This window comes from Pan troglodytes, chromosome 10 (assembly GCF_028858775.2).
Source record: "Pan troglodytes isolate AG18354 chromosome 10, NHGRI_mPanTro3-v2.0_pri, whole genome shotgun sequence".
Taxonomy (NCBI): Eukaryota; Metazoa; Chordata; class Mammalia; order Primates; family Hominidae; genus Pan; species Pan troglodytes.
Window position 1 is genome coordinate 96,341,609 of NC_072408.2, and position 26,620 is coordinate 96,368,228.

A 26,620-nucleotide genomic window follows, 5' to 3' on the forward strand; every position below is an offset into this window, starting at 1 on the left:
TACCAAGTTGCTTGCCGTTGGGGCTGAGGTCCAAGGAGGTGATCGCAGCTTTGTGGCCTTTGAAATAACGCTCCAGAACGGGGTCCTCCTGGAAAGGAAAGTTGTCAAGTTTTGAAAGCCGCCGCAGACCTCGAATTCTAGCGGCTGGGATCCACGCTGCCACTTCCCCGGAGTCCGGCTTGGGAATGGCCACCCAGGCGGCGGCTTGGCTGGGCGGCGGGGCCAGGCAGCAGCCCACCCACGGGCGCGGCGCCCAGTCCTGCTACAGGGAGACGCCGGCGCCAGCTCTCCCCGCAGAGCCCGCAAAACGCTCTGTTCGCGCTTCCCAGAGTCCAGCGCATCGCAGGAACCGCGGCCCCTTTGAAATGCACGTTCCCGGGCCCCGCCCGCTGGCACAAGGCAGGCAGGTGCGAGGATGCGCCTCGGCTTTGGTACTTTTTTTTTTTAATACTTCCCAGGTGATTCTGACGCAGGCGCTCCACGGAAACCCTCCGAGAATTCTGGGGGCCGTGGGGCCGCCCAGCTCAGTCCGGAGCTCCGGAACTCGGGGAAGAGCGTCCGGGAGCCGGGTCTGGGTTCCACACTCCGTCCGCCCCGATGGCAGAGAGTGAGATACGGACGCCCCGGGACGAGGGGCTCAGGACCCGGCTATGGACACCTGCCTCCATCTCCCGCCAGGTGCGGCTTCGGCCCGGACCTGGCCCCGCAGCCCGCGGGACAGGCTCCAGGGAGGGACCCCCCACCTCCAACCCGTCCTTACCGTGGCTGAGGCCATCGGGGGAGTGGTCGGCCCAAGGCTCCTGTGGGTGGGGGAACCCGGAGAGGGGAGGGGAGGGGATGGGGAAGGAGAGGGGACCGTGCGGCTCCCGGAACCGTCTGCCCAGAGCGGCAGCGCCTCCCGGTCACTACAACAACGGCGGCCCAGTCAAACCCCGCGCTCCAGGCATGGCCAGCCGAGCCCCGAGACACCGCCAGCCCTGTAAAGAGAGGACGGGAGGTATGCGCCGGGTCAGCTGTGGCCACACACCAAGCCATGTTAAGTAACACTCGCGTTCTCCCTGGTTTGATGTCAGGAAGTGGGGTAGTAACCAGGACGGGAATAAGAGCGATGAATGGAAGGGCGTTGTGAGCCTGTGATCGATGCGATCAGAGTTCTATTACGTTTTAAAGAGACAGCACCCGTGACGTTTAAGGTGATCCCCTACCGCTTATTTTGTTGACGTAAAACTTTGACATGAAGAGGGGCAGCTTGCTAGTTATTAATATACTAAAAGGAACTAAATCCCCTGAGGGCAGATTTAAATTTATTTAACCACTGTTTTCCACACAGTGCCCTGCAGGATATTGATATAGATGCTGGATGTGCGTGATGAATGAATGAGTGAATGAATGAATAAATGTTGTGCATGCACTTAATAATTTTCAGCGATATGTTTCCATTCTCATCTGCTCATTTGCGTATACCTTAGAGCACTAAACTTACACAGCTGGATACTTAAAGTCTTTAGGAAGACTTGGAAACATGGTTTTTTTTTGTTTGTTTTTTGTGAGACCACGTTTCTACAGCAGGCTTTGTTACACATAGTATCATTTGCTTCAGCCAAACAATGAAGTTGGTAGAATTACAAAATGTTTTCAATGTTTCCAAGTTATAAACTTGATTCCTAGATATTGGTCTTAGAGGTCACACAGAGACAGTTCTTCTAATTCCAAGTCCATATCTTTTTTTTTTAACCCTGCCTCAAAGCGTGATGTTCTGAGCTGAAAATTACATATAGTGTAAAGATCCTTAGCAACATCAAAGGGCATGATAGAACACAGCTGGTAAGATATGTGTTTTATGCAAATGAAAGGTATGCTACACACCTTAATTACAGATTCCCTAGTTGTCTAGTGATTGAGTTTAATTTTATTGAATATGGTACTTAACAACTAAACAGGTAGGCTTTAGATTACAGTATTAGTTAATTTAAGTATACACTTGTTAAATATCTGTTGTATGTTTGGCCTTGAGGGACACAATGATGACTAAGATATTTCCCCTACCTTCAAGAACTCAGCAATCTAGGGTTGGTGAGTCTCATGCTTTAGCATTTGTAATGTTGATTTGGGGGCTCCATTTCCAGAGATGCTGAATCAACATATACAAGGTGGGGTCCAGGGCCCTTCTGATGTAACAAGCTCCATAGATGATTACTATGGGAGTCTCAGCTGTCTATGTTGAGAAACACTGCATTAGTCTAGGAGATGATATGTTAAGAGTGTTGATATCAGCAACTTGTCAGCAAACTGTTGCAGGACTCTTAGTTTTGCTACATATTACCAGTTTAGGCTTGATTTATTTTAAAAGCCTGCCATGTTTAAAACTAATGCTATATACTGGTGGGAATGTAAAATGATGTAGCTCTGTGAAAAAGTTTGTCAGTTCCTAAAAAGTTAAACATACAATTACCTTATAATCCAGCAATTTCACTGCTAGGTATATCCCATAAGTATTGAAAGCAGAGACTCCAACAGATGCCAGTGTTCAAAGCAAGCATTATTTACAATAGCCAAAAAGTGGATACAATCCTAGTATCCAACAGATGAATGGATAAACAAAATGTGTGTGATATATACATATAAGGAAATATTATCCTGCCATAAAAAGAAATGAAATTGTGATACAAGCTACAACATGGATGAACCTTGAAAACATTTTGCTAAGTGAATAAGCCAAACACAAATGAGCATATATTGTATGATTCCATTCATATGAGGTACCTAGAATAGGTGAATTCATAAGGACAGAAAGTAGAATAGAGGTTACTAGGGCTGGGGGTAAGGGAGACTGGGGAGTTACTGTTTAATGGGTGCAGAGTTTCTGTTTGGGATGATGAAGTTCTGGAAATAGATAGTGGTGATGTTTGCACAACATTGTGAATGTACTTAATGCCAGTGAATTGTACACCTAAAAAATGGGTAAAATGGTAAATTTCATTACAGGTATTTCACCCCAATAATAAAATAATAATACCAGAAGCTGAAGAGTAATCAGGACCTCAGGATTACTCATAGGTATGTTACGTCTAATATTGGGCACAGGAGAAGCAGAAAAGGGACGAAGTTGGAGATTTAGAAACTAGCTCAAAAGAAGAAAAAATATAGATTTTTATTTAAGTGTTTTAGTAAAAGTTTAGCTTTTACTTTTTTTCTCAATTATCAAGAAACACATGTTTTAAATTTAAAAGATGGGAGGGAAACTACATATTAATCCTATTACCTAAAGTTGATCTTAAAAAATTTGTCACCTACTGATATGGTTTGGATTTGTGTCCCCACCCAACTGTCATGTAGAATTGTAATCCCCAGTGTTGGAGGAGGGGGCTGGTGGGAGGTGATTGGATCATGGGGGTGGATTTCCCCCTTGCTGTTCTGAGTGAGTTATCACGAGATCTGGTTGTTTAAAAGTGTGTAGCACTTGTGTAGCACTTCCCCCTTTGCTCTCTTCCTCCTGTTCCAGCCATGGAGCAGCCATGCTCTCTTCCCCTTTGCCTTCCACCATGTTTGTAAGTTTCCTGTGGCCTCCCCAGCCATACTTCCTGTACAGCCTGCAGAACCATGAGCCAATTAAACCCGCTTTTTTTGTAAATTACCCAGTCGCAGGTAGTTCTTTATAGCAATGTGAGAACGGACTAATATACCTACCTATGTTTTCACTACATGCCAGGACTTTTCTAAGTACCTTACAAATTTTGACATTTAGTGATCATAACGATCTTATTAGAGATGTGCTATTATTACCATTTCCGTTTTATAAATGAGTAAATTGATATGCAAAGACATTAAGTTACTTGCCCAAGGCACACTGCTAACTAGGAAGTGGCAGAGTTGAGATTTTTAGACACTCGCAGTCTGCCTCCAGAATCCACTCTCTTTTTTTTTTTTCTTTTTCTTTTTTTTTTTTTTGAGACGGAGTCTCACTCTGTCGCCCAGACTGGAATGCAGTGGCGCGATCTCGGCTCACTGCAAGCTGCTCCGCCTCCCAGGTTCACGCCATTCCCCTGCCTCAGCCTCCCGAGCCCCTGGGACTACAGGCGCCCGCCACCACGCCCGGCTAATTTTTTTTGTATTTTTTTTTAATAGAGACTGGTTTTCACCGTGTTAGCCAGGATGGTCTCAATCTCCTAACCTCGTGATCCGCCTGTCTCGGCCTCCCAAAGTGCTGGGATTACAGGTGTGAGCCACCGCACCTGGCCCAGAATCCACTCTCTTAATCACTGTCATGACTTTTGTGTGATTGCAAGTGTTATGTAAATGTATAAAACATTGCATTCTTGCCAAGGTTTTAATAATAACAAGTTTTACAAAATGAAAGTAATATCTCCTTTATTTTCATTCCACTGTCCTCACTTATTACTCTAAACTGCCCTTCCCATTGTTCTTTTCCATAGTTGATTTTGTTCTTTTCGGCTTTTCTTCACCTTTGCAAATAGCAAAAGCTCAGAGGTAGACATTTGGAAATGTGGTCAAAGTTGGGGAAGTTTTTTTTAACCTCAAGCCTAATTCCACTTGCTACAATGATTATTTAGACCTCTCTGGACTGCAACCTAATCATTTATGTGGGTGGGAGCCACAAGCAGGATCAGTATTTAAAAACCTACAAGGTTTTACTGGAGGCCGGGTACTAGCTAGGACAAACTGACCTCTAATTAGCCCTTCTTATACAGTTCCCCGTAAAACAGAAATTGAATTTACTTACTTGAGCATTATAAAGAGTTGTTTTTATTTTAGCACTGGTTCTTCCTTGGCCTTCAAATTTGGAAATTCAGCATAGTACAAAAGTGCCATCTACTGTTCACCTTACTATATAGCACTTGGAGTGAACATATTTTGAGCCTGTTTACAGGCAATGGAACTCCCTTGTTGATACACTTCCTCCAAAGTATAGGAGAGCACATGGAAAAGTACAAGATGGGTTTGAATCAATAATGAATTACATTTTTGAAAACTGCATGATTCATTTAAGTTAACATTCAGTCTCCAAGTCCTATCAACTACCTCCTCACCATATATATATATATATATAATATATATGATGGGCTGCCCAGGCTGGCCTTGAACTCCTGAGTTCAAGTGATCCACCTGCAGCAGCCTCCCAGGTAGCTGGGATTACAAGCATGCTCCTCATCATATATTTCATCTTCCTATCTTTCTGTCTAATGGCTCCTGTCACTCCACAGACCCTGCCTTCTGCCTCCTAGAATATTTTAGTAACCACCAACTTGCTTTCCGACTTCAAAACTTCTCCCCTCCACCTGTCCACCCTGCATTTACCAACAAATAACATAAGATTCACCAGGGTATCTTGCTAAAAGTAAATGTTTTTAGGCCTCACCCCAGAGGTTTTGATTTAGAAGGTCTAGTGTGAATACTAGAAATCTGTTTTCAAACAAGCTTTCTAGGTGATTATAATATGCATCAACATTTGGGAACCACTGGCATATCATGCCATAGATCTTCTTTAAAATGCCCTTTAAGTTCACTTTTAAATGCCTCAAACCAAGTCCTATTTTATATCTAACCACTCATCTCCCCTGGGCCAATCCTTAAGCCATTGCAGTTAACCACACACACCCACCCTTTGGAGCCTTTGCTAGAGCAGTTTCTGTACTCATGAATGCCTGTGCTACTCTCTTGCTCCAACTTCTACACAAAGAATCATACCTCAGGACTTGGGAAGATATGTTCATGTAAAATCATCTTTCTCTGAACCTATTCCTCCTTATAAAAATAAAACATTATTTTTCCTTTGGGTCCTGATGGTATGCAACTTAGAGTTCTTTTTAGCACTGTTTTATGTTGCTGCCTTTACATCTACATCATGTTTATGTGTCTATCAGCACTTACTGTTGTGAAAGGTCAGTAAAGATAAGAACTGTGTTCTACTCATTTTAGTATCACTCTACAGGCACCACAATCCCTGACACATAGTAGGGGCATAATAAACATTTTCTGCATTGATTGAAAGATGACAGTGTGGCTGGCCAGCTCTATAGTTACTGAAAAAGTCTACAAAATAAGTAGAAAACATGATCATTGTCCTCCAATAGTTTAAAGTATCTTGTAATTTTATCGATACACTCTATTTGTACATTATGGGGTACATGTGAAATTTTGTTGCATGCATAAAATGTATAATGATCAAGTCAGCGTATTTAGGGTATCCATCACCTAAGGATTTATCATTTCTGTATGTCAGGTACATTTCAAATTGTCTTTTCTAGCCATTTTGGTACAGTGCATTATTGTTGTGTATAGTCACCTGATTCTGCTATCAAATATTAGAACTTATTTCTTCTATCTAACTGTATGATTGTACCTGTTAACCAACCTGTCTTCATTTCCCCCTCCCACCCACACATCCTTCACATTCTCTGGGAGAAAGAGAATCTATCATTCCACTCCTCTCTATCTCCATGCGATCAACTTTTTTAGCTCTCATATATTAATGAGAACGTGTAATATTTATCTTCCTGTGCCTGACTTATTTCACTTAACATAGTGTTCTCCAGTTTTATTAATGTTCCTGCAAATGACATGATTTCATTCTTTTTCATGGTTGAATAGTATTCCATTGTGTGTATATATATATATATCTGTGTGTGTGTGTGTGTGTGTATATATCACATTTTCTTTATCCATTCATCCATTGATGGGGATGCTTAGGTCAAACAGCTTAAAATCTAATTAGGGAAACAGGACTCACCACATGAAACAATCAATGAAAGTTATGTGGAGCAGTAGGTCAATCATAACCATGGGAATGTTACAAAATATCTGTATAATAACCATAGTATTGTATTTCTATAGTGTCAAATGTACTTAAGACATTTGATTGGTCTTTGGAAATGTTTTTGTATCAGGAAAGACTTATAGGGGAAGAAGGACTTCAATTGTGATTTTTTAAAGTGGTAGAATTAGTGGATTAATGATTGCCAGAGACTAGGGGGAGGAAAGAATGGGGAGGGATTACTAATGAAAAAATGGAATCTTTTTAGGGTGATGAAAATGTTCTGGAATTAGTGGTGATAGGTTTACAACTTCAAAGTACTAAAGACTACTGATTTTTATACTTAAAGCCACTAGATCAATGGTTCTCAAACCTTAGTGGGCATCAGAGTCACCCAAAGGACTTGATATAATGCAGATTCCACTCCAGAGTTTCTGTTTCAGTCTGTCTGGATTGTGGCACAAGAATTTACATTTATAATAAATACAGGTTCCTAGGTATGATGCTTATGCTGACAATGAACCATCCTGTAACAATCAGCAGAGTAAACAAAAAGGTAGTAAGGAGAGAGACAGAAAGTAGAATGGGCCGGGCGCGGTGGCTCACGCCTGTAATCCCAGCACTTTGGGAGGCCGAGGTGGGTGAATCACCCGAGGTCAGGAGTTCGAGACCAGCCTGGCCAACATGACGAAACCCCATCTCTACTAAAAATACAAATATTAGCTGGGCGCAGTGGTGGGCACCTGTAATCCCAGCTACTCAGGAGGCTGAGGCAGGAGAATTGCTTGAACCCGGGAAGCAGAGGTTGCAGTGAGTGGAGATCATGCCATTGCACTCCCGCCTGGGTGACAGAGCAAGACTCTGTCTCAAAAAAAAAAAAAAAAAAAAAAAAGGAAAGTAGAATGGTGTTTGCCATTTGCCAGGGGCTGTGGGGAGAGAACATGGGGAATTATTGTTTAATGGGTGCGTGGAGTTTCAGTTTGTGAAACTGAAAAAGTTCTGGAGATGGACTGTGGTGATGGTTACAAAACAATGTGAATATATGTAATATAATTGGACTATATACACTTATAAATGGTTACATGGTAAATGTTATGTGTATGTTACTTCAATGAAGAACATAGGGGTAAACTGTTGAAAGAATGCACATTAGTAAAGGCATTACAGTCATGGGATGAACTTCAGTACAATGGAAGCCTGCTTCCTTACAGGACTGTACTGGTACGTGGCCCAGGGGTTGGAGATCCCTGTCCTAGACCACTATATTTGCTGTGGCTCTGCCTTCCAGTCATTTTCTATCCCATTATTGTGTTTTACTTTCTTCATAGCCCTTGCTAGTTCTTCCGCCATGAATGCTCTTCCCCCAAAAGGAAGGCACTGCAAGAATTGATAGATTCTGGCATTATTGGAGTAGCAGCAGTAGAAACATAAAGAGATATTTGTTTAGGTATGGCATAATTAAAATGAACAGGGGAAGGGGGGGCAGAAAAAAAAACCCAGAAACACTTAGATGCTGTCCTTGGTCCTGAACCAGCAGTACCTGGTGAATGGCTATCTTACTTATCCCAAGAATCTGGTAACTTCTCTTCTAGGGCTTAGACTTTCATTTTTACCCTTTTACCAAAGAAAAAAAAAAAAAGGGCTGTAGCTTTTAGTGTCTCCAAAAAGTCAAATCATGGTAATAATTTACAATTTACCTAGCCAATTCCATGTACTTTGACAGTTGTAATAGGTTTCTACTTAGAAAAATTTTTCTGTTCCCACTAGAAAGAAAAGAGGGTACATTCCCCCATTTCCTCTCCATCTCAATCCTAAGATTATGCATTTGTGATGTGAAGCATCACTCAGACCTTCCAAGTGACTGTAGTGAGAGAGATGAGGGCAAGATGGAACTGATGATGGCTAGCAGGTCTTGGCTAAGATGTCACTCCTCAAAGAGGCTTCCTAGAGTCCCCAACCTTTATGGCACCAGGGACCAATTTCATGGAAGACAGTTTTTCCATAGATAGGGGAATGAGGGGGAGGGATGGTTTCAGGATAAAAGTGTTCCAGCTCAGATCATCAGGCATTAGATTCTCTTAAGGAACGCACAACCTAGATCCCTGCATGTGCATTTCACAATAGGGTTCACACTCCTGTGAGAATGTAACACCTCTGCTAATCTTACAGGAGAGAGAGCTCAGGCCATAATGCTGGCTTTCTCGCCTGCTGCTCACCTCCTGCTCTTCAGCCTGGTTCCTAACAGGCCATGGACCGGTACCGGGTACATGGCCCAGGGGTTGGGGATCCCTGTCCTAGGCCACTCTATTTGCTGTGGCTCTGCCTTCCAGTCATTTTCTATCCCGTTACTGTGTTATACTTTTTTCACAGCCCTTGCTAGTTCCTCTGCCATGAATGCTCTTCTCCCAAATCTTTTCAAGACTCACTTCTTTCATTTCACTTAGTTCTTACCACATTTTCAAAATAAGCACTTCCTTTCATTCTCTATAACATTACACTTGTATTTTTCTTCAAACAAATATCCCTCCCAGGTAAAAAAGGACAAACAATTTTGATAGACATTTCACCAAAAAGTTATATAAATAGCCAGTAAGCACATGAAAAGATGCCCAACATCATTAGGCAATAGGGGAAATATAAATCAACATCACAAAACCTACTTCATACCCACTGTGATAGCTATAATCAAATAGCCTGATAATAGTAAGTGTTGGTGAGGATGTAAAGGAATGGAAACCCTCATAAATTGCTGGTGGGAATGTAAAATTTGTACAGCTCTTTACACAGGAATGGAATTGCTGAGCCCTATGGTAATTCTTTTGACTTCTTGAATTTGGGAGTTCCTTTAAAAGTTAAACATAGGGTTACCCTATCAGCCAGCAATTCCACTCCTAGGTAGGTACCCTTGATAATTGAATACATATGTCCACACAAAAACGCAGACACAAATGTTCATAGCAGCATTACTCACAATAGCCAAAAGTGGAAACAATCCAAATGTCTATCAACTGATTAATGGGTAAATAAAATGTGCTGCATCCATACACATTTATATGCCTGGCAAATAAAAGGAATGAAGTACTGATTCATGCTACAGTGTGGATGAAACTTGAAAACACCATGCTAAGTAAAGAAGCCAGACACAATGTATGGTTCCATCCATATAAAATGTTCAGAATAGCCAAATCCATAGAGACAGAATATGGATTGTGTGCCAGGGACTGGTTTCTTCTTGGGGTGATAAAATATTCTGGAATTATATAGTGGTGACAGTTCTGCAACTTGATAAATGTACTAATAAACCACTGATTTTTATACTTAAAAATAATAAGATTTTTTTTTTAAAAAAAAGCAAGCATAAACAACCACTTATCTCTCCCTGAAATATACATTCTCTATGAGTAATCCCCATGAGAATGAGGGCAAAACCCTCAGAGGGAGTATGTCAGAATCACTTGTGGGACCATCACCAGGATATAAACTCCATGAGGGCAGAGACATTCTCTTTTTAATCCACCATATATCAGAACAATGACTGGCACATAGTAGGTACCCAATAAAATTTTGTGACTTAATGAGGGAATAAAAGAGGAAGAGATAATATCTGTGTAAAACAATTAGAGGATTTTTAAAAATCTTAAAAGTCTTCACTGTGTATTACAATAGAATTGTGATTTTAGTAGAAGGAAACTAGATTCTTTTAAAGATTGGTTCTTCTATCTAAAAAGAAAATTCCAAATCTCAACAGTGTCTAACATAATATAAGAATATATTTTAAACTTGGCCACCCTAGGGTTTCTTCTCAATTATAAAAACTACTGTAGTTTACTTCATTTAGTGATTTTTTTTTTTTTTTTTGAGACAGAGTCTTGCTCTGTCGCCCAGGCTGGAGTGCAGTGGTGTGATCTCGGCTCACTGCAACCTCCACCTCCTGGGTTCAAGCTATTCTCTGCCTCAGCCTCCTGAGTAGCTGGGACTACAGGTGTGTGCCACCATGCCCAGCTAATTTTTGTATTTTTTAGTAGAGATGGGGTTTCACCATGTTCACCAGGATGGTCTCGATCTCTTGACCTCGTGATCTGCCCACCTCGGCCTCCCAAAGTGTTGGAATTACAGGTGTGAGCCACCGTGCCCAGCCCTCCATTTAGTGATCTTATACAGAGCCATTTTCATTGTATTTATATTATTGAGAAAACAGCTTTTATTCTATAACCTTGTAACCTTGCTCACTAATTGGTGGCCCACTGACTGAAACAAGTCCACTGATATGTTTTGTTTGGTCATTAATGTGTTCAAACATTCTTTAAAATTTAAACTCCTATAGGTGAGCCAAATATTCAATTTGACTCAGTACACTTCCTTGTGTTATTTTTGTACACGGTCTGATTCACAGGCATAAATGATCTCCCTGGCCCTTTGTATCAGTCACGAAGGTCTAAGTTTTGCTGCTGAAACAACCCCCAAATCTCTGTGGCTTAAAATAAGGAAGTCTTCTATTTTCTGCTCGCATTATGTTGCCATCAGAAGTCAACTAAGGGCTCAACTCTCAGGTCCTTGTTATCCTCACTTCAGGACATAGGCTGTCAGCGAAGCCACTGTCAGAAACATTATTGGTGACTGGCAGCTGGAAAAGAGCAGATGATGCCCACGATGGCTTTCTAAGATTTCCTTGACCAAGGAAAGTCACATATCTGGTAGAGAAATATAATTCTCCCCCATGAAGAAAGTTGTGGAAAGTTATACAGTCTAACACTTGGAGGAATTTGGATTGAATATTGAATGCAGTTCAATATCAAGACCTTTTCTACATGAAAATCAAGAAATGTTTGTCAGTTTTTCAAGCATTTGTATTCCCCAACACACGTGAAGGTTAATGCACTCAGAGCTTTGATTCTCAGTTGAGGCCACACACCCCTGGATGAGGTGAGTGATGGGTCATAATCTTTGTTTTGGGGACAGAGATTGAAGGCAGAAAACATAGGCTTGAGTTTTATTTTTTATTTATTTTTATTTTTAAACTATTTTAGAAATGGAGTCTTACTATGTTGGCCAGGCTGGAGTGCAGTGTCTATCCACAGGTGCTCTCATAGCACATTGTAGCCTTGAACTTCTGGGCTCAAGTGATCCCCCCACTTCAGCCTCTGGTGTATCTGGGACTACAGACATGAACCACCATGCCCGGCTTGAGATTTTATTTTATTTTTAAATAAAGGCCCCACAGGTGATTCTGGCATATTGCTCCAAGATGTTGTGTCCTCATTCCCACAAGGATTACTGATTTAGAGGCTCACAGCTTTCTGAGAATGCCAGATTCAGATAAATAACTAAAGATCAGAATGAAAACATTACAACCCAGACATCAATGATCAATAAAGGATTCAGCTATGCTGTTAGTGAAAAAGTTAAGTACTAGCACATTTTCAAGTTAAGATGAATAAGTAATTGGGAAAAGAGAGGAGACTGGAAATTTCCATTAATTTCCATAAAATAAGTGACATTCATTTTAGAAGTTAGCACCGCAGAGGTAATGTAGATATTATTACCACCTCCTGCCTGACAGATAGTGTTTATTACAAGTTAGAGCTATATCCCTGCATCTCCTGACCTTCCTAAGGTTTAGGTAAACACTCTTATCAAAAGAGGGAGAAGGAACACAGGTCAGAGTGCGGCGTCGTGGTGTCTTTGCCTCTCCAGCCTCACAGACCTAGTCTGAATCTCATGGAGAGAAAGGACTCAGGAAGCAGCAGAAGTAGCAGGTTTTTAAATTGAGTCTGGTGAGACAGTTGGGCACAGGCTGCTATGCTTGTGTAACCTGGAGGCAAAGTAGGAAACAGACTGGCAGAGGAGTCATCCTTCTTCCAGGACTGCATAGACCAGAGCATGGTGTGAACACAGTGAGGACCACAAAGACTTTGCCTTGCTGGATTGTAGTGAATTACCCAATTCAACAGAGTAATTTAAATGAATGATTCTCAACCAGGGACAAGTTTTCCCACATGGGACATTTGGCAATGTCTAGAGACACTTATGGTTATCACAAGTAAGAGTGTAGGTGCTACTGGCATCTGGTGGATGGAGATCAGGGATGCTGCTAAACATCCTACGATGCACAGAACAGCCTTCAAAACAAAGAACCAACCCCAAATGTCAATAATACTGATATGAGAAACCCATATTTAAATGAAAGCACTTAGTACAGTGCCTGGCATTTGTTAAATGCTTAATAAGTGTTGATTCACCATGGGTTGATCTCCTGGTGTCCATAAGGTTTTAAATAATTGTCAATACCCTAAAATTAACCATATATAGTATACCAAGATTTCTCCATTACAAGATGTACTTTTTCAAAATCACTTTTTAAATTTCTTGAATTGGTGTGAGATGTAATAATTGATATATTTTCCCCTAAGAAGCTGTTATCAAATCTCAAATCATGGTGCATGTCAGTTGATGGCATCTTAAAGTCCTGAAAAAGGGCCAGGAGCTGTGGCTCATATCTGGAATCCCAGCACTTTGGGAAGCTGAGGCAGGCAGATCACTTGAGGCCAGGAATTCAAGACCAGGCTGGTCAACATGGCAAAACCCCATCTCTACTAAAAATACAAAAAATTAATCAGGTGTGGTGGCATGCACCTGTAGTCCCAGCTATTCGGGAGGCTGAGGCATGAGAATCAATTGAACCCAGGAGGTGGAGGTTGCAGTGAGCCGAGATGGCGAGATGGTGCCACTGCACTCCAGCTTAGTTGACAGATGAGATTCTGTCTAAAAAAAACAAAAACGAAAACAAAAACAAAAAAAAGCCTCTTGAAAAAGCTATGCTTCTAGGCTTCTATTACCTGTATTAGAAGAGGCATTTTCAAAATACTACCTGGGAATGTGACAAAGTAACCTATTCGTATATTAGCTGACTTATTATCACCAGTTACATAATTTTAATCGACTGTTCTGCTGCTGACTAATACTGCTGTCAAATTCTGCACATATTAATCTTTCTCTGTGATGAATATTCAGAACAAAAGAAAATAAAAAACATTAACTTTGGTAGAAATCCTAGAGAGCAAGCGTTTCTCCTTTCTTTTAGAGATGAGAAATCAAAGGTTCATGAAGGCGTATTAACTGGCTCAACTGTATTCAGCTAGTCAGCAGTAAAGCCACGCCTATTAAGTCAAGGGTCCAGAATTCCAGCTCAGATCTGCTCCTCAGATAATTGCAAATGTGTACTCTTTATTCAAGTTGCACTCAGCAAGAGGTTGTTACTCTTTATTCATCTATGTGACTAGTGATATTTTCTATGGAATATGATTTTGGTCTTCAGGCTATGTTTATATAATCATTCCATCAATGTTATTTAACATCTTACTATGGGCCAGGTAGTATGTTAGGTATTGTACTTATAAAGATAAGTAAAAATGACTACAAGGGTAAAAAGCTCACTTACCTTCTAAGCCCAAGTAGATAACAAAACTGGTTGAGTTAGGGTTGCCAGATACAATATAGGGTGCTTTAACTGAATTGCATGAGTTGCATTGGATCTACTTACACTAAAAAATAAAAATAAAATAGTTGTTTATCTTTTCTGCACATTTAAACAGGCTTCTTGCATTCATATTTGCTAAATGCAGCAACCCTAACTAGCTGGGAACTGGGGAGAGCTGGAAAGTACATGCTTTATCTAAAGGGAGCAGTTGCTACCTCCCCTCCCCACCCCCTCTCAGGAATCATTGCCACAAGGCATGCAACCCCAGTGAACTCATTGAAATTATCATGATATGCTGGAAATCCAGAACTCTAGCTAAAAGCTCCCTAATATTAAAAGTTGTAAACTGATTTGAAAAAAATTTAAAGACTATGTGGGCCAAAGGAAAAAAAAGAAAATAATGTCTGTGGATTTTGATGGTGTTTAAGCAACCTCCAAAATAAGACTTCTCTTTCTCACCCGAATTTGGAACCAGTTAAGCCACACAGGTTTCAGGCAGATTAAGGTCAAAATGTCAGCTTCAATACTGATGATGTAACCATAAAGGATTTGGCTTAAGTGTACAACCAAATAGGCTTGCTAGAAAGCTCCCGAATTGAACTAACCATCCTCCCCACAAATCAAGCCCTTCACCCCAGCAAGGCAGAGCTAACCCTCCAGTCAAGATAGTAAACTACAATATTCCCCTCCTTGCAGATAACACAGGTGTGAAGAGAGGGGAGAGCAGCAAAGGCTGAGCTGCGTGTGCCTGGTCCCTTCCAGACTTTCCAAATAACTTTGCCCCACGGAGGACAAGGAAAGCCAAAAGAGAGAAGCCAGGATTGTTAGTCTTGGAAAATGCCTCCATATAGAAACATGAGCCGGAGAATAAATCACTTGCCTCTCTAACCAGTTGGATTTGGTCCGTGAGTTCCTAGTTTTGTTCACCTGACTTAGTCCCTGACTTTTAAAGTCAAGTGCATCAACATGCTGCCAGTACTTTGATGAACATCTATACAGGATCCATCTCTACAGCAGTGAATTCCACCTGGGGTAAAGTATGCGTGTAGGTTAGGATGCTACAGCGGGACTCTGTCTGCTTTTTCTGTCTGTTTCTGCCAAGGCCTCCACACATTAGATGGTCAGTACTCTTTGTTCTATGGGAAGGGCTAGAATACCTAAACAGGACTTTCAAGGAGGGAGCAACAAACCAGTTTTGTGGCTCTCAGCAAACATCCATCTCAAAGGTGAGTTTGGAAATAATGGAGAGTATGTCAGTGTGTTTGTGTCTCAGGCCTACTTCCCACGCCTGTGGGGGAAGGGTGGGACTTATCTCTCTCTTCCCTGAAGCCTGCTAAGAGGAGATTAGACTATATTTGAGATAAATACCTTGAGCACAGTGACAGCAATGCAGCTCATGCCTGTGAAATCAAAAGGCAAGAGGCTGCGGCTGGCTGGCTGCTCTGAGGGCAGAGAGAAAAGACCAGACTGCTCTTGGAACAGACTGTTCTTCCACTGACGATGGGGACAAAGATGCATAAGTGTATCTCCAGGACTGGATGTGAGCTGCATGGGAGAAAAAGAGTGCAGGCCTGCAGCCCCGGAAAACCCAAAAGGATGCCATAAACCCAACAGGAAGATGGGTTGTCAGGGCCCCAGGAGCTGAGAAAGGAATAAAAATGACAAAGAGAGAAAAGTACATTGTCCACATCATAAATAACACAGCTGAATGTGCCCAATGAGGTCCTCAGAGAACCCACAGAAGTGCCCATGGGAACAGTTCTCTCTGGGACTCAAACCCAGGGAGAGGTGCTTTTAAACATGCAAAGAGAGGGAACCATCATCATATTACATTGCAGTGTCCACATGAATAAGACCCTAACTTACCTCATATCTCTCCTCCTTCCTCTGCTTTAATCCAGGAGGAGCCAGAGACCTCTTAGTAAGTGAAGAAGAGGGGAAATAGGTAAAAAGCCACTATTCCCCATGTTAGATGAGGAAATAGGAACATTCTCCTCCTCTACCCAACACCCACTGTAGCTTTTAGTGGCTGGAGTCAGGAGAGAAGAGAAGTTTTCATGTTAAATGAATTTCAGAGGTTTGACTATGACATAGAAATGGATATTTTAATTACTGAAATAAAACTGTTTTGTAATTAGAGGTGACTGGAAGACATTTTATCCTCAGCAGAAGAATAGATAAGGATAGGACCTTCCCTCCCCCTTGGACCCCACCAAGGTTTTATCCAGAGGCAGAGGAAGAAGTAACCCTTTATGTGAGTTTGAATGGGCAGAAGAAGAAAAGGATGAAGTTGTCTTCTAATTGCACTCTATGAATGTTGCTTTTTTGTTAACATAAATGTCACATATATTTTTAGCTGGTGTAACAAAAAAAACATCTCAAGCCGGCTTGCATAACAGCTTTGGGCACAGTCTGATCAAGGCCCTGGTTCTGTTTGCTAGTGATCCTCCTGATTCTGCCCTCTCTCCATGCTAGTTTCTTCCTCAGATTGACATTCCTCTTGGTCACCAGATGCCTACAATCAGCGGGTGCAACTCTCTGCTCCCTGCTCACTTCTGAAGGGGAGAGCATGGATACCAACCACAGAACAAAGCCCTGCAGTCTCCCGCTGAGTAGAACACCCACCAAGAAGTGTTGGCCATTTCCCTGTTGCCAGGGAAATATCATGTACTGGTTGGATTAGGCCTGTATTAATCCAGTCAATGGAACATAGTTAAACTATCCCAGACCCTCCATAGACACTAGAGAAAAGGTGAATCCAACCCAAATGTAAGACTGCTACTCAATAGGACAGAAAAGGCATGGATGTCAGTGAGATGGGAAAAAAAATGTGTGCCAAAGGAGATCAGGAAGGACTGAATAGAAGACATGGCCTTTGAATTGAAGCCTTTAATGAGGAAAGGGGATTGACATTGTATGAGGGCCAGGGTGGAGAGCGGGTTGTGAAGAGGATAGGGAAAATGCAAGGACACTGCGGATATAAGAATTAATGGGAGAATCATGGGCCACAGAGCAGCAGGATTATATTACACAGGTTGTAAGTAGTGTTTATTGAAGCACAGGGTACTGGGGAGGTGGAGGAAAGATGAAACTGTTAAGGAATTTAGACACAGCATGTAGTGGCTGGCAGGAAACAGATGACACTCTCAAACAGGGTAGTTGAGGAGAGCTAATAAAGGGACCATTTACCAAGGTGTAGTTAGGATTAAGAGAAAGCAAACTGGGATGGTGCTGTGCTATGGGCTAGCAACAGCAGGAAGTCATTTCTGTCCCTAGGTCTGAAGAGGGAAGCAGGGGAGCCAACACCAAGGAACCAGAGATCTTAGAGTCTGCAAGTCTGCATGATAGAAGCCATGGCCTTTAGTAGAGGGATCGTGCCTACTCTTAGCAGCCTGGCTTGGAGGGGCCTGGGGAAATAATACCCCAATCTCTCTCCTCTTCTTCAATATTGATGACTTCCATTGGTTGATATCAAACTGGAAGTTGGAGAGAAAGGGAGTCTATCTATACAAGTCAGCACCCTGGAGCCCAGAAGAGAGTATAAAGGGGGTAAAAAGCAGTTTCCGAGGGACAAACAGAAAACACCCAGCACAGAAGGAGGAACAAACATTTGGAGGAACAAACAGAAAATATCAGAAAACATTTTAATCCTGGGTCCTGGGACGTCATGGAAGGTTTTGAAGTTAGGAGCACCGCCATCCTCTAGGGGGAGCTCAAGGATTTCTCTCCACTCATCCCCAAGGCGATGCATCAAAAGATCAGGGCGAAACAGACTTCAAGGAAAGAGCCCTTGGCTAGAGGAAGAAGCCTGGAGAAGTAAAGGGATTGCTCCTGGAATTGAAAATCTACCCTTTGCACTTCTATTTACTGCATTTGGATTGATTTGCAAGAATAACCATTAAAATAATCAAAGCTAAAAGTAAGTATGTACTGTGTGCCAAGTTCTTGACTCATCTGGCACAACTCTTCGGAGGTAAGCACCATTGAAATTCTCACCTTCTAGATTAAGAGGCTGATAGAACCTGGATTTGAGCCCATTGACAAAGGACCACTCTCTGCTCTGTTCTGTTCTCATGCTGCTGGTTTAGTCAGCTGAGTCAAAGGTTGCCTTTGCTTAGAAGGCCTAACAAAACCAGAGCAGGGTCCATGGAAAAGGAGACATGAAAAGGGACATATTTCCTGGTAAGATTTCTATTCATTTAACAATTTTAAGCACATATTTAATAACCAGGCACTCACTACCTGGCAAGCTCTGAGCCAGGTGCAGGGTATCCGAGGGAACTAGGAGAGAGGCACTAAGTGCTGTACTAAGAACCTGAATGAGTGCATTTGAGTCCTGGGTCTGCTACATGTGTGAGCTAGGAAAAGTCACTTAAATCAGTTAACTGTCTGTTTCCTCATCTTTAACATATAGATGGTTAAAAAATACACAGCACTTGGAATAATAAACGGGCAGATTGTTAATGTTGAAGGTGTGAGCTGCTGTTCTTACAACACAATGTCAGCCCTTGAAGCTCTTACAGTAGATGGAAAGATGGAGATGAGTAGGATCTAATTATTGGCCAAGTGCAAAGGAGCTAAAAAGGCCACCCACGCTGCTACTTACTTTAGCAATACCCAAGGAAACAAGGGCAAAAAAAGAGCTCTAGAGGCTCTTCTTGGTCTAGCCCTGCTTTTGAGTTTGGGGCCAAAGCTCTAATTCACTCTAATTCAGGGGTGTTAGCAAGGTTCTTGTCTGGCATTCTAGCTCTGAACAGTCGATACCAGCTTCCTGAACCATGTGTTAAGAGAGATCTCAGACTGCATGTAGAGAAAGTATGCCTTGAGAGATAAGTGATGTCTGCCATTGATTGAGGGTGGAGAGGAGGAGCCAAGTGGTTCTAGAACAGTGTCCTTTTGCCTAGAATGTCCCTACAGCAGGAGCAGCTGGGCAAGACTCAGAAGTCCTGATTATAATCACAGATTAAGGTGACCAACTCTCCCAGTTTGCCTAGGACTGTTCCAGTTTTAGAACTGAAATTCCTGCAACCTAGAAAACCTCTCAATCTTGGGCACATCCCAATCAGCTTTGCAGGCTTTCTCTATCTGACAATACCAAAAAAAAAAAAAAAAAAAAAAAAACCAACTATGAGCTCTGACTAGAAGAGATTACTCTTTTTGTCTTGGCCAATTTCAGCCTGTGAAAATGCATCTTATTCTGGCCTGTATGTGCCAGCCATATGCCCTCAAATGTTCCCCCACTTCACAATAGCTGACCTCCATACCTCTCTCCTTTCTCAGCTATTTTTCCTGCTGTATCCACTGAAGCCTTAGTAGGAAACAGATGGCACCATCAAAGGGTTTAGCTGAAGAGAATTTCATACAGGGATTATTTACAGAGGCGTGGGCAGGGTTAATGGAACCAACAAGAGCTGGGGAGACAGTCAGGGATTAGCTCTTACCACAGGAGGTCTGCAGGGACAAAGGGAGGGGATGCTGTTACCAGCCTGGTAAGAGCTGAAACTGCAGGAGAGGTCACTGGGCCTGGGAGCTGGAGCCTCTGTCTCAACTGTGGTGTGGCAGGGAGGAAAGAGGAGGAGGGCATAAAAATCCCTGGCCTGGCTCTCCTCCTGCCCTCTGGCCTCTTGCCAGTGGTTTCTTGCCAGAGTGCAAGGAAAAGCAAATGAAACAACAGGTCTAGTAGAGGGCAGCCTCCCAGGCCACAGAGCGTGACAGGAAAAGGCAGAGAACAGATCTAAGAATAACCATCCCAGGCCACCCTATTGTCACTCAGCTTCCATTCTAACACTTTACTTAGCCAAAGAAACTCAGGTCCTCAACACAGGGAAAACATAGTCTCATCAGCTACTGTATCACTGAGTGATGATGTATTTCAGTCATATTACTTCCTGGACCCTAAACTGTAACTTTAGTCACCACCAGGATGCAAGGCAGCAAAGAAAGGTAAAAAAATAAATAACTATCATACTACAGCTCCACATCTAAGCATTTCTAATCTAATAATCCTGACTTCCTCCTCCCAGCACTCGTTCCATAATTCTTTACCCTCCCCTAGCATCTTGACAGTTAAGGTGTCTTACTTGATGGGGTGAGCCAAACCTTCCTTGCCATAGGATCCGGGTGGTTCCATCTTTGTTGAGTTGCTGCCGTTTCTCATTGACCATTACTACTGGACATGGGAGTGCAATGAATCCCATGGGCTCTAGATACAGTGTTGTTTCCATGTGATAGCAAAAATCCCAATTTCTCCTTGATAATCAAAATTAATCATACCAGTCCATACAAACAGCCAATGCTCTGCCTTTGATCAGTGTCATGAACAACCTGAAATGTTGAAGGGGCATTCTCAGTGTTTCCTAGTAGAAATATATCTCCCCCTTGGGCACAAGAACCTCACGCCCATTAGATGCAATGTTTTAGGGACAAGAAGACAGTATTATTGAAGTGGGTTATTACTCATCCTGAGTTCCCAGAGCCATGTATTCAACACCATGTATCAACCACTGATCTGACCACTTATAGGACAGCACCCCAACTTCACAAGATGTTGTCTCCCAGCAGGCTCCATAAATGAGCCTTCGATAGGACATTTCATCATTCCATCAATCTAGCTGCTTCCAGGTAAGAACAATGAATTCTACGATGTGAGCCTAATACCACAGCTGTTTCACTGTAAATGAGTTCCTTGATCAGTGACAATGCTGTGTGTGACACCATGGGGATGAATAAGGCAGCCTATCAACCACATATTGTAGTGCTGGCAGAAGCAACATGCACAGGAAAGGGAAGTTACTCTCCAGTATATGTAATTATTCCCATGAAGACAAATTCCTGCCCCTTCCATAATGTAGTGGTCTGATATTATCAACCTGGATGGCTGATACTTCCAAGAAATAGTGCCAAATAAGGGTTCAGTGTTGCCTTCCGTTTGAGAAATCTGGACACTCAGCAGTGACAGTGGCAGATCAGCTGTGATGTGAGGAAGTCCATGTTTATTTATTTCATTGCCTCTGTTCCTATTCCCATGGCCACTTTGTACATGAGACATTTACCCAAGCACAAACATGGCCAGTGTCTTAGCATGTTCAACTGCTTTAACAAAACACCGTAAACTGGGTTGTTTATAAACAGCAGAAATTTATTTCTCACAATTTTGGAGGCTGGGAAGTTCAAGATCAAGGTTCTAGCAGACTCTGCGTCTGGTGAGAGCCTGTTTCCTGGTTCACAGAGGGCCACCTTCTGTGTCTTCATATGGTGGAAAGGGCTATGCAGCTCTCTGGGATTTCTTTTATAAGGGCACTAATCCCATTCATAAGGGCACTTAACCTCCCTGGGGACTTAACCTCCCAGTGGCCTCACTTCCTAATACCATTCACATTGATGATTAGGTTTCCACATATGAGTTTTGAAGGGACACAAATATTTAGACCATAGCAGCCAGGGAAGGAGGCTCACTACAACCAAGGGATAGGTCATCTTGTCCACCTCCTCATTTAGCTTTCTGTGAGGTAGATGTCCTCTGGGGGAACATTTATATGCTACTCAAATAGCCTCAAAGACTAGCCATTTTTAGAGGTCCATTATATAACTTCCCTTTAGGTGATCTTGGCACCAACCTTCCAGGTCCCTGATAATTTGACCAACCCATTAGCCCCTGCCTGTGTATTTCAGGAAACCTCAGCTTCTCCCTTCTTTCATGTCAGTGGCCAACCAGATGTACTTCCTGAAGTTCTGTCTATGGGAAGATTTTCCTATGGCTTGCAGAGCCACCCCAGACAGATAATTCTTAAACCAGACCAGGCCACTGTCACCCTCTTTTCTCATCAAAGGGTCATAGGGAATACCCGGGGAGACCAGAGGTACAGTTTGAGGGAAAGGCGGGAAGCAGTAAGAAGTCTGACTCATCAGCTTTTGCAGAGAAGAGAAGTGCTGAGAATAGATCTGAGGGTGTGAGGGGATAAAGAATAACAGCTCACCCACGTCTGTGCAGTTCTTTACCCTAAAGTTTAAGTGAAATGATTCTTCATCAAGCTTCTTCTCACTTGATTTAAGAAAATCCTTAGAGATATAACAGCATCAATATTACAAACCAATAAGGAAACAAAGCAATAGCTTAGCCTTTGACATATATTTCTGATAAGTAATGTATTTCATGGTCTTTCCTAAATGTACATGAGGTAGAAGTAGATATATCCAATATCTATACTTAATTGATTTTTGCCAGAAAGTCTATCTTGAAATGTGAGCTTCTGACAAATTCCTTCTATTTGTGCTTTTTTAGAACAAGTTCCATTTTTATGTTGTCTTTGTCAGTGACGGAGGAAATCAGATCAATTTTTTAAAGTCAGTTTTTTATATAAGCATTACTGAAACTATTGAAATCTGAATATGGTGTTTTAAAAATAAACTGTGTTAAACTAATTTGTAATATCAGAAGTCAGGAAGGGAAGCATAAGGGGGCATCTAGGGGCTGGTAATGTTGTGTTTCCTCCTGTGGGTATTGGTTACCTGAGTTAATTTTTTTTTTTGTGAAATTACAACAAGCTGTGCACTTACGAAAGTTGTACTTTTCTATACATGTATTCTTATTCAATAAAAAGAAAAAAAATGAAAGGTGCTCCATATAATGATGACCTTTTGGCAAAAATTTCCATGAAATAGAAACTAGATGAAAAAATTTTATGAAATGCTGCATAATTAGTGGATTCTTCTGGCTAAACAGCCCATCAAAAACACTTACTAAAGACCTAGAATTATTAAAGACCTAAGAATGCAATGACTTGCATTAGATATAGCTGATAGGCCAGTGAGAAGGACAACATATCACAGATTAATCAATTCATTCACAAAACGAAAACACTGAACACTTACTATGTGTCAGACACTAGTCTATAGGCTTGAGATTCCATGAGTAAGTAAAGCATTCCATGTCCTTGTGGAACTGATGCCTAGTGAGGGGAGACAGCCAGCCAATTAACAATAAACAATGAGTAAATTACATGATATGTTAGATTGATAAGGGATGCTTAAGAAAAAGTGCAGAGTGAGTAAGCATTGTGGGGAAGTTTGCAGTTTTAAATAGGCTGTTCAGATCGGCATCACTAAGAAGGTGATATTTATGCAAAGGTATAAAGGAGAAGATATTGGCCATATGGGTAGCTGGGGAAGAGAATCCAGGCAGAGGGAATAGTGAGGCAGGAGAGAACCTGACAAGTTCAAGGCAAAAAAGCCAGTGTGATTAAGACAAAGTGAGAAAAAAGAAAAGGAGTTGATGTGAGGCCCGGGAATCAATGTGGGGAAGGAGAATTCCAGGCTGCTGCAAGATTTCCATTTTCACTTTCAATGAAATGGGGCACCATTGCAGGAATTGGGCCAGAGAGTGGCATAAGCTGACAAATTTTGAAAGTATCTTGCAGCTGTTTTGAGTAGAGGCTGAAGAGGAGAAATAATCCAGGTGAAAAATGATGGTAGCTTGGACTAGACTGATAGCAGTGGACATGTAAATAATGGTCAGAGTTTGAGTATATTTTGAACATTGACCCAACAGGATTTGTTGAAGGACTGGATACGAGATTTGAGGAAAGAGAAAAGTCACATTTGATTTTGAGGTCTTGATCCTGAACAAGGATGAAGCTGTCATTGACTCAGTTTCAGATCAGGGAGACTGTGGGCATAGGAGGATTGGAGAGGAAGATTAGAAATTCAGTGTTGGGCACATTAGGTTTGAAATGTGTATCAGACAGTCTAATAGAGAGGACAAGTAGGGAGTTAAGTAGAAGAGTTTAGAGTTTAGGATGAATGTATGAATACAAATGTAAATTTCACATAAATAGCCATAGAGATTATATTTATAAGACTAGATAATATAACACAGAAGAGAGTATATAATAGAGACAAGAACCAAAGACTAAGGCCTGGAGCACTACCAGAGAAGCACCCAATAATATAGAAAGAAAGAACAGCCAGTTCCATCCCAGAGTATTTCAAGTCTGCAACAGGACTAGTTGACTTAACACCACTTGCCACTGTAATAATTACTTCCCAGGAAAATAAGTCCAAGGATATTTTTCCAGTTTCTATGCCAAGCCATGATAATGATTAATTGCACAGTACCTGGCACATGGTAAGAGCTTCCTAATTATTACAAGTTGTTGAATGAATTATTTCAGGGCTCTGGGAATAAGCCAAAATCTCTTGAGACTTGAGCCTTTATTAGAGAGACCTGATATATGAGACACATTTAGGGCCTTTCCCTTTTGGGCTCTCCAGGAATATTGAGGACCAGATATATCAAGGTGATCCAACCTGAAACTGAACTGGAAGCCAGCAGGCTGCTCCATGCAAATCATCTGTGTTTCCTTCCTAATCAATTCTATCTGTTTTTTTTTTTTTTTTCCTTGAACATCTATCCTTCTGCCTCAGAGCCTTTGGACTTGCTGTTCTCTTAGTCTGGATCATCTACCCCTTTGAATAGCTCATTGTCTCTCTTTACCGAAGTTTCAGTTTAAATTCACCTCTTCAGAGAAGCCAAGACTACTATTGATCACTAGTGATCATTGTTTGGCCTCAGCCTACACTAGTCTCTTCCACTTATCTTTCTCTTTATACCACTTACTACTGCCTGCCATGGTATTATATTTATTTGGTTGGTTGGTTATCCTCTGATTCTCCCACTAAAAGGCAGTCTCCCTGAGACCGGGATTTATTTTGTTCTTCTTCCATCTGCAATATATAGATCTAGAACAAAGCCTCGCCACTAGCAGGAAACTTGATAAATGTTGGTTTATGAATGAATCCACTCTCTCAGATCTGGTCCAGATACCACTGGACCAGTTAAAAATTATATGGATTTCCCACCATGTGGAAGGATTATTATTCAGCATAAGTAAAAGTGAAGAACACGTGATCCCAAACCCACAAAAGCCTGCAATCTGGTTGCTCTAGGTTAGACTGTTAGGCTGATAGCAGTTTACTTCCCATAATTCTATTTCCTGCCAGGCTCCCGAGAGGAGAGACAGTGCTTTGGGTGAAGAACAACACTCATTTTAGCAGAGGTTCCATGGTGTTTTCCATGAGAGTCATCTCTGGGCAAACAATGTAAGCTTCAAAGTAAATTTAGTTTCTCATCTGGGATGAATAACTTGTAATTGTGTCTTATAAATTGTACCCAGCAATCCTTTTCTCACCCCTAGCCCTTGAAGATTGGAGGAAATGGCGTTTCTGACTACACCAGTAACAGGATGGGAGCTTATTTTAAAAACACTTGTAGGAAAGGCTTTGGAGAAAAACTAGCTTATCGGGAGACTCCTAATTCAGGATCTTATATCCTTGATTAAACTCTGACTTTTACAATTTCCCAAAGTACACACACACACACACACGCACACCAGAATTAACTGATTCAGAATGAAACCAGCTAACACAGTGGCGCATTGTGTAGAGGTTGATCTCTATTGTGACCTAACTCCATGGACTACATGGAGTTATAAGAACCAAAACTAGGTATTTGTGTGACCAAAAGGTAAGGAAATTAAGAATACCTAAGGCTATTAAAGGAAAAAAAATAAGAAGGTAAGCAATAAGAAAAGCTTTCAGAGTCTCACAGCTCAGTCCTCTGTTAGGAGGTAAAAGTTTTATTTCTGTCTCAAGTGTAGGCTTAGGCAAACCCAAGTCTTGCTCTTTGTGGTGGGCTTATGAGCAGGGTGAATGGAAAAAGGGAAATTCCTGGCAAGCTCTGGCTTGGAGATGGTACAAAAAAACCTCAGTAAGTATAGTGTATTTCCTTCTTTCCTGAATCCATACTAACTTGCCCAGTAAAACTTTCTTTAGTCCTTTACTGATTCCAAGACTTATTTTAATTTTTGCCTTTCAATTCTTATTTCCTTTCCCACAGATGGTACTGGGTAAAACAGAAGCCTGTAAAAGTAAAGCTTAAAAGACGTTCTTTCCTTTTTTTGGCTTTAAAATGTTTCACATGACTACATGATAGTCCCACCTCATCCACCCACACTTACATTTTTCCTCTTCCTAGCATTAATAGGTCTAAACATGCAGTTAGGCAGGAAATTTAGAATAAGAAACTTTATTATTTTCTTGCCTCTTAGAGGAGTTTTCAAAAAAATATTGGAGGGGTTCTGATTCCAGGTACAACAGAGTTAGTGTACTCACACCACCCTGTTCCTCCCACTGAATGCGGCTAAAAAACCTGGGCAGAATAAGTGGAGCATCTGAGGACTCTGAAAAGTAAATAATAGCAGGCAGATTGGAGATGAAGACCAAAATGGTGAGTGTGTCATCTTTTCCCCTCCAGTTTCCTTTGAAATGAACACAAGACTGCCTGAAACCCAACATAGATACTAAGACACAGAGAG

General features: G+C 41.7%; 2 protein-coding genes and 1 long non-coding RNA gene across 25 annotated transcripts in view; 2 read left to right on the forward strand and 1 right to left on the reverse strand.

Moving 5' to 3' along the window:
• Positions 1-1,142, reverse strand: part of POC1B (POC1 centriolar protein B) — a 132,595-nt gene extending 131,453 nt beyond the window's left edge. For 11 of the 20 annotated variants that reach the window (XR_008538532.2, XR_008538534.2, XR_010148099.1 and 8 more), the window contains exons 1-2: positions 761-1,142; positions 4-88 (exon numbers count right to left, since the gene is read on the reverse strand). Coding sequence is in view for 8 of the 20 variants with exons in the window: in XM_016923965.4 (XP_016779454.1) it covers positions 4-88; positions 761-775 (100 nt within the window). In the remaining 12 variants the exon portion in view is untranslated. The remainder of the gene's footprint in view (positions 1-3; positions 89-760) is intronic. The other 9 variants (XR_010148101.1, XM_063785982.1, XM_063785981.1 and 6 more) reach the window with 2 other exon arrangements.
• The window catches only part of LOC104001628 (uncharacterized), a 69,161-nt gene continuing 43,061 nt past the window's right edge, over positions 521-26,620 (forward strand). For 3 of the 4 annotated variants that reach the window (XM_063785987.1, XM_063785988.1, XM_063785986.1), the window contains exon 1: positions 521-678. In XM_063785987.1, coding sequence (XP_063642057.1) covers positions 651-678 — 28 coding nt within the window. In that variant the 5' untranslated portion in view covers positions 521-650. Of the gene's footprint in view, positions 679-24,228; positions 26,533-26,620 lie in introns of those variants that run through there. The other variant, XR_010148102.1, reaches the window with a different exon arrangement.
• LOC134807494 (uncharacterized) lies at positions 1,108-4,258 on the forward strand. Its single transcript, XR_010148105.1, has 3 exons — positions 1,108-1,193; positions 2,986-3,057; positions 4,126-4,258. It is a non-coding gene; the product is annotated as an uncharacterized LOC134807494 (long non-coding RNA).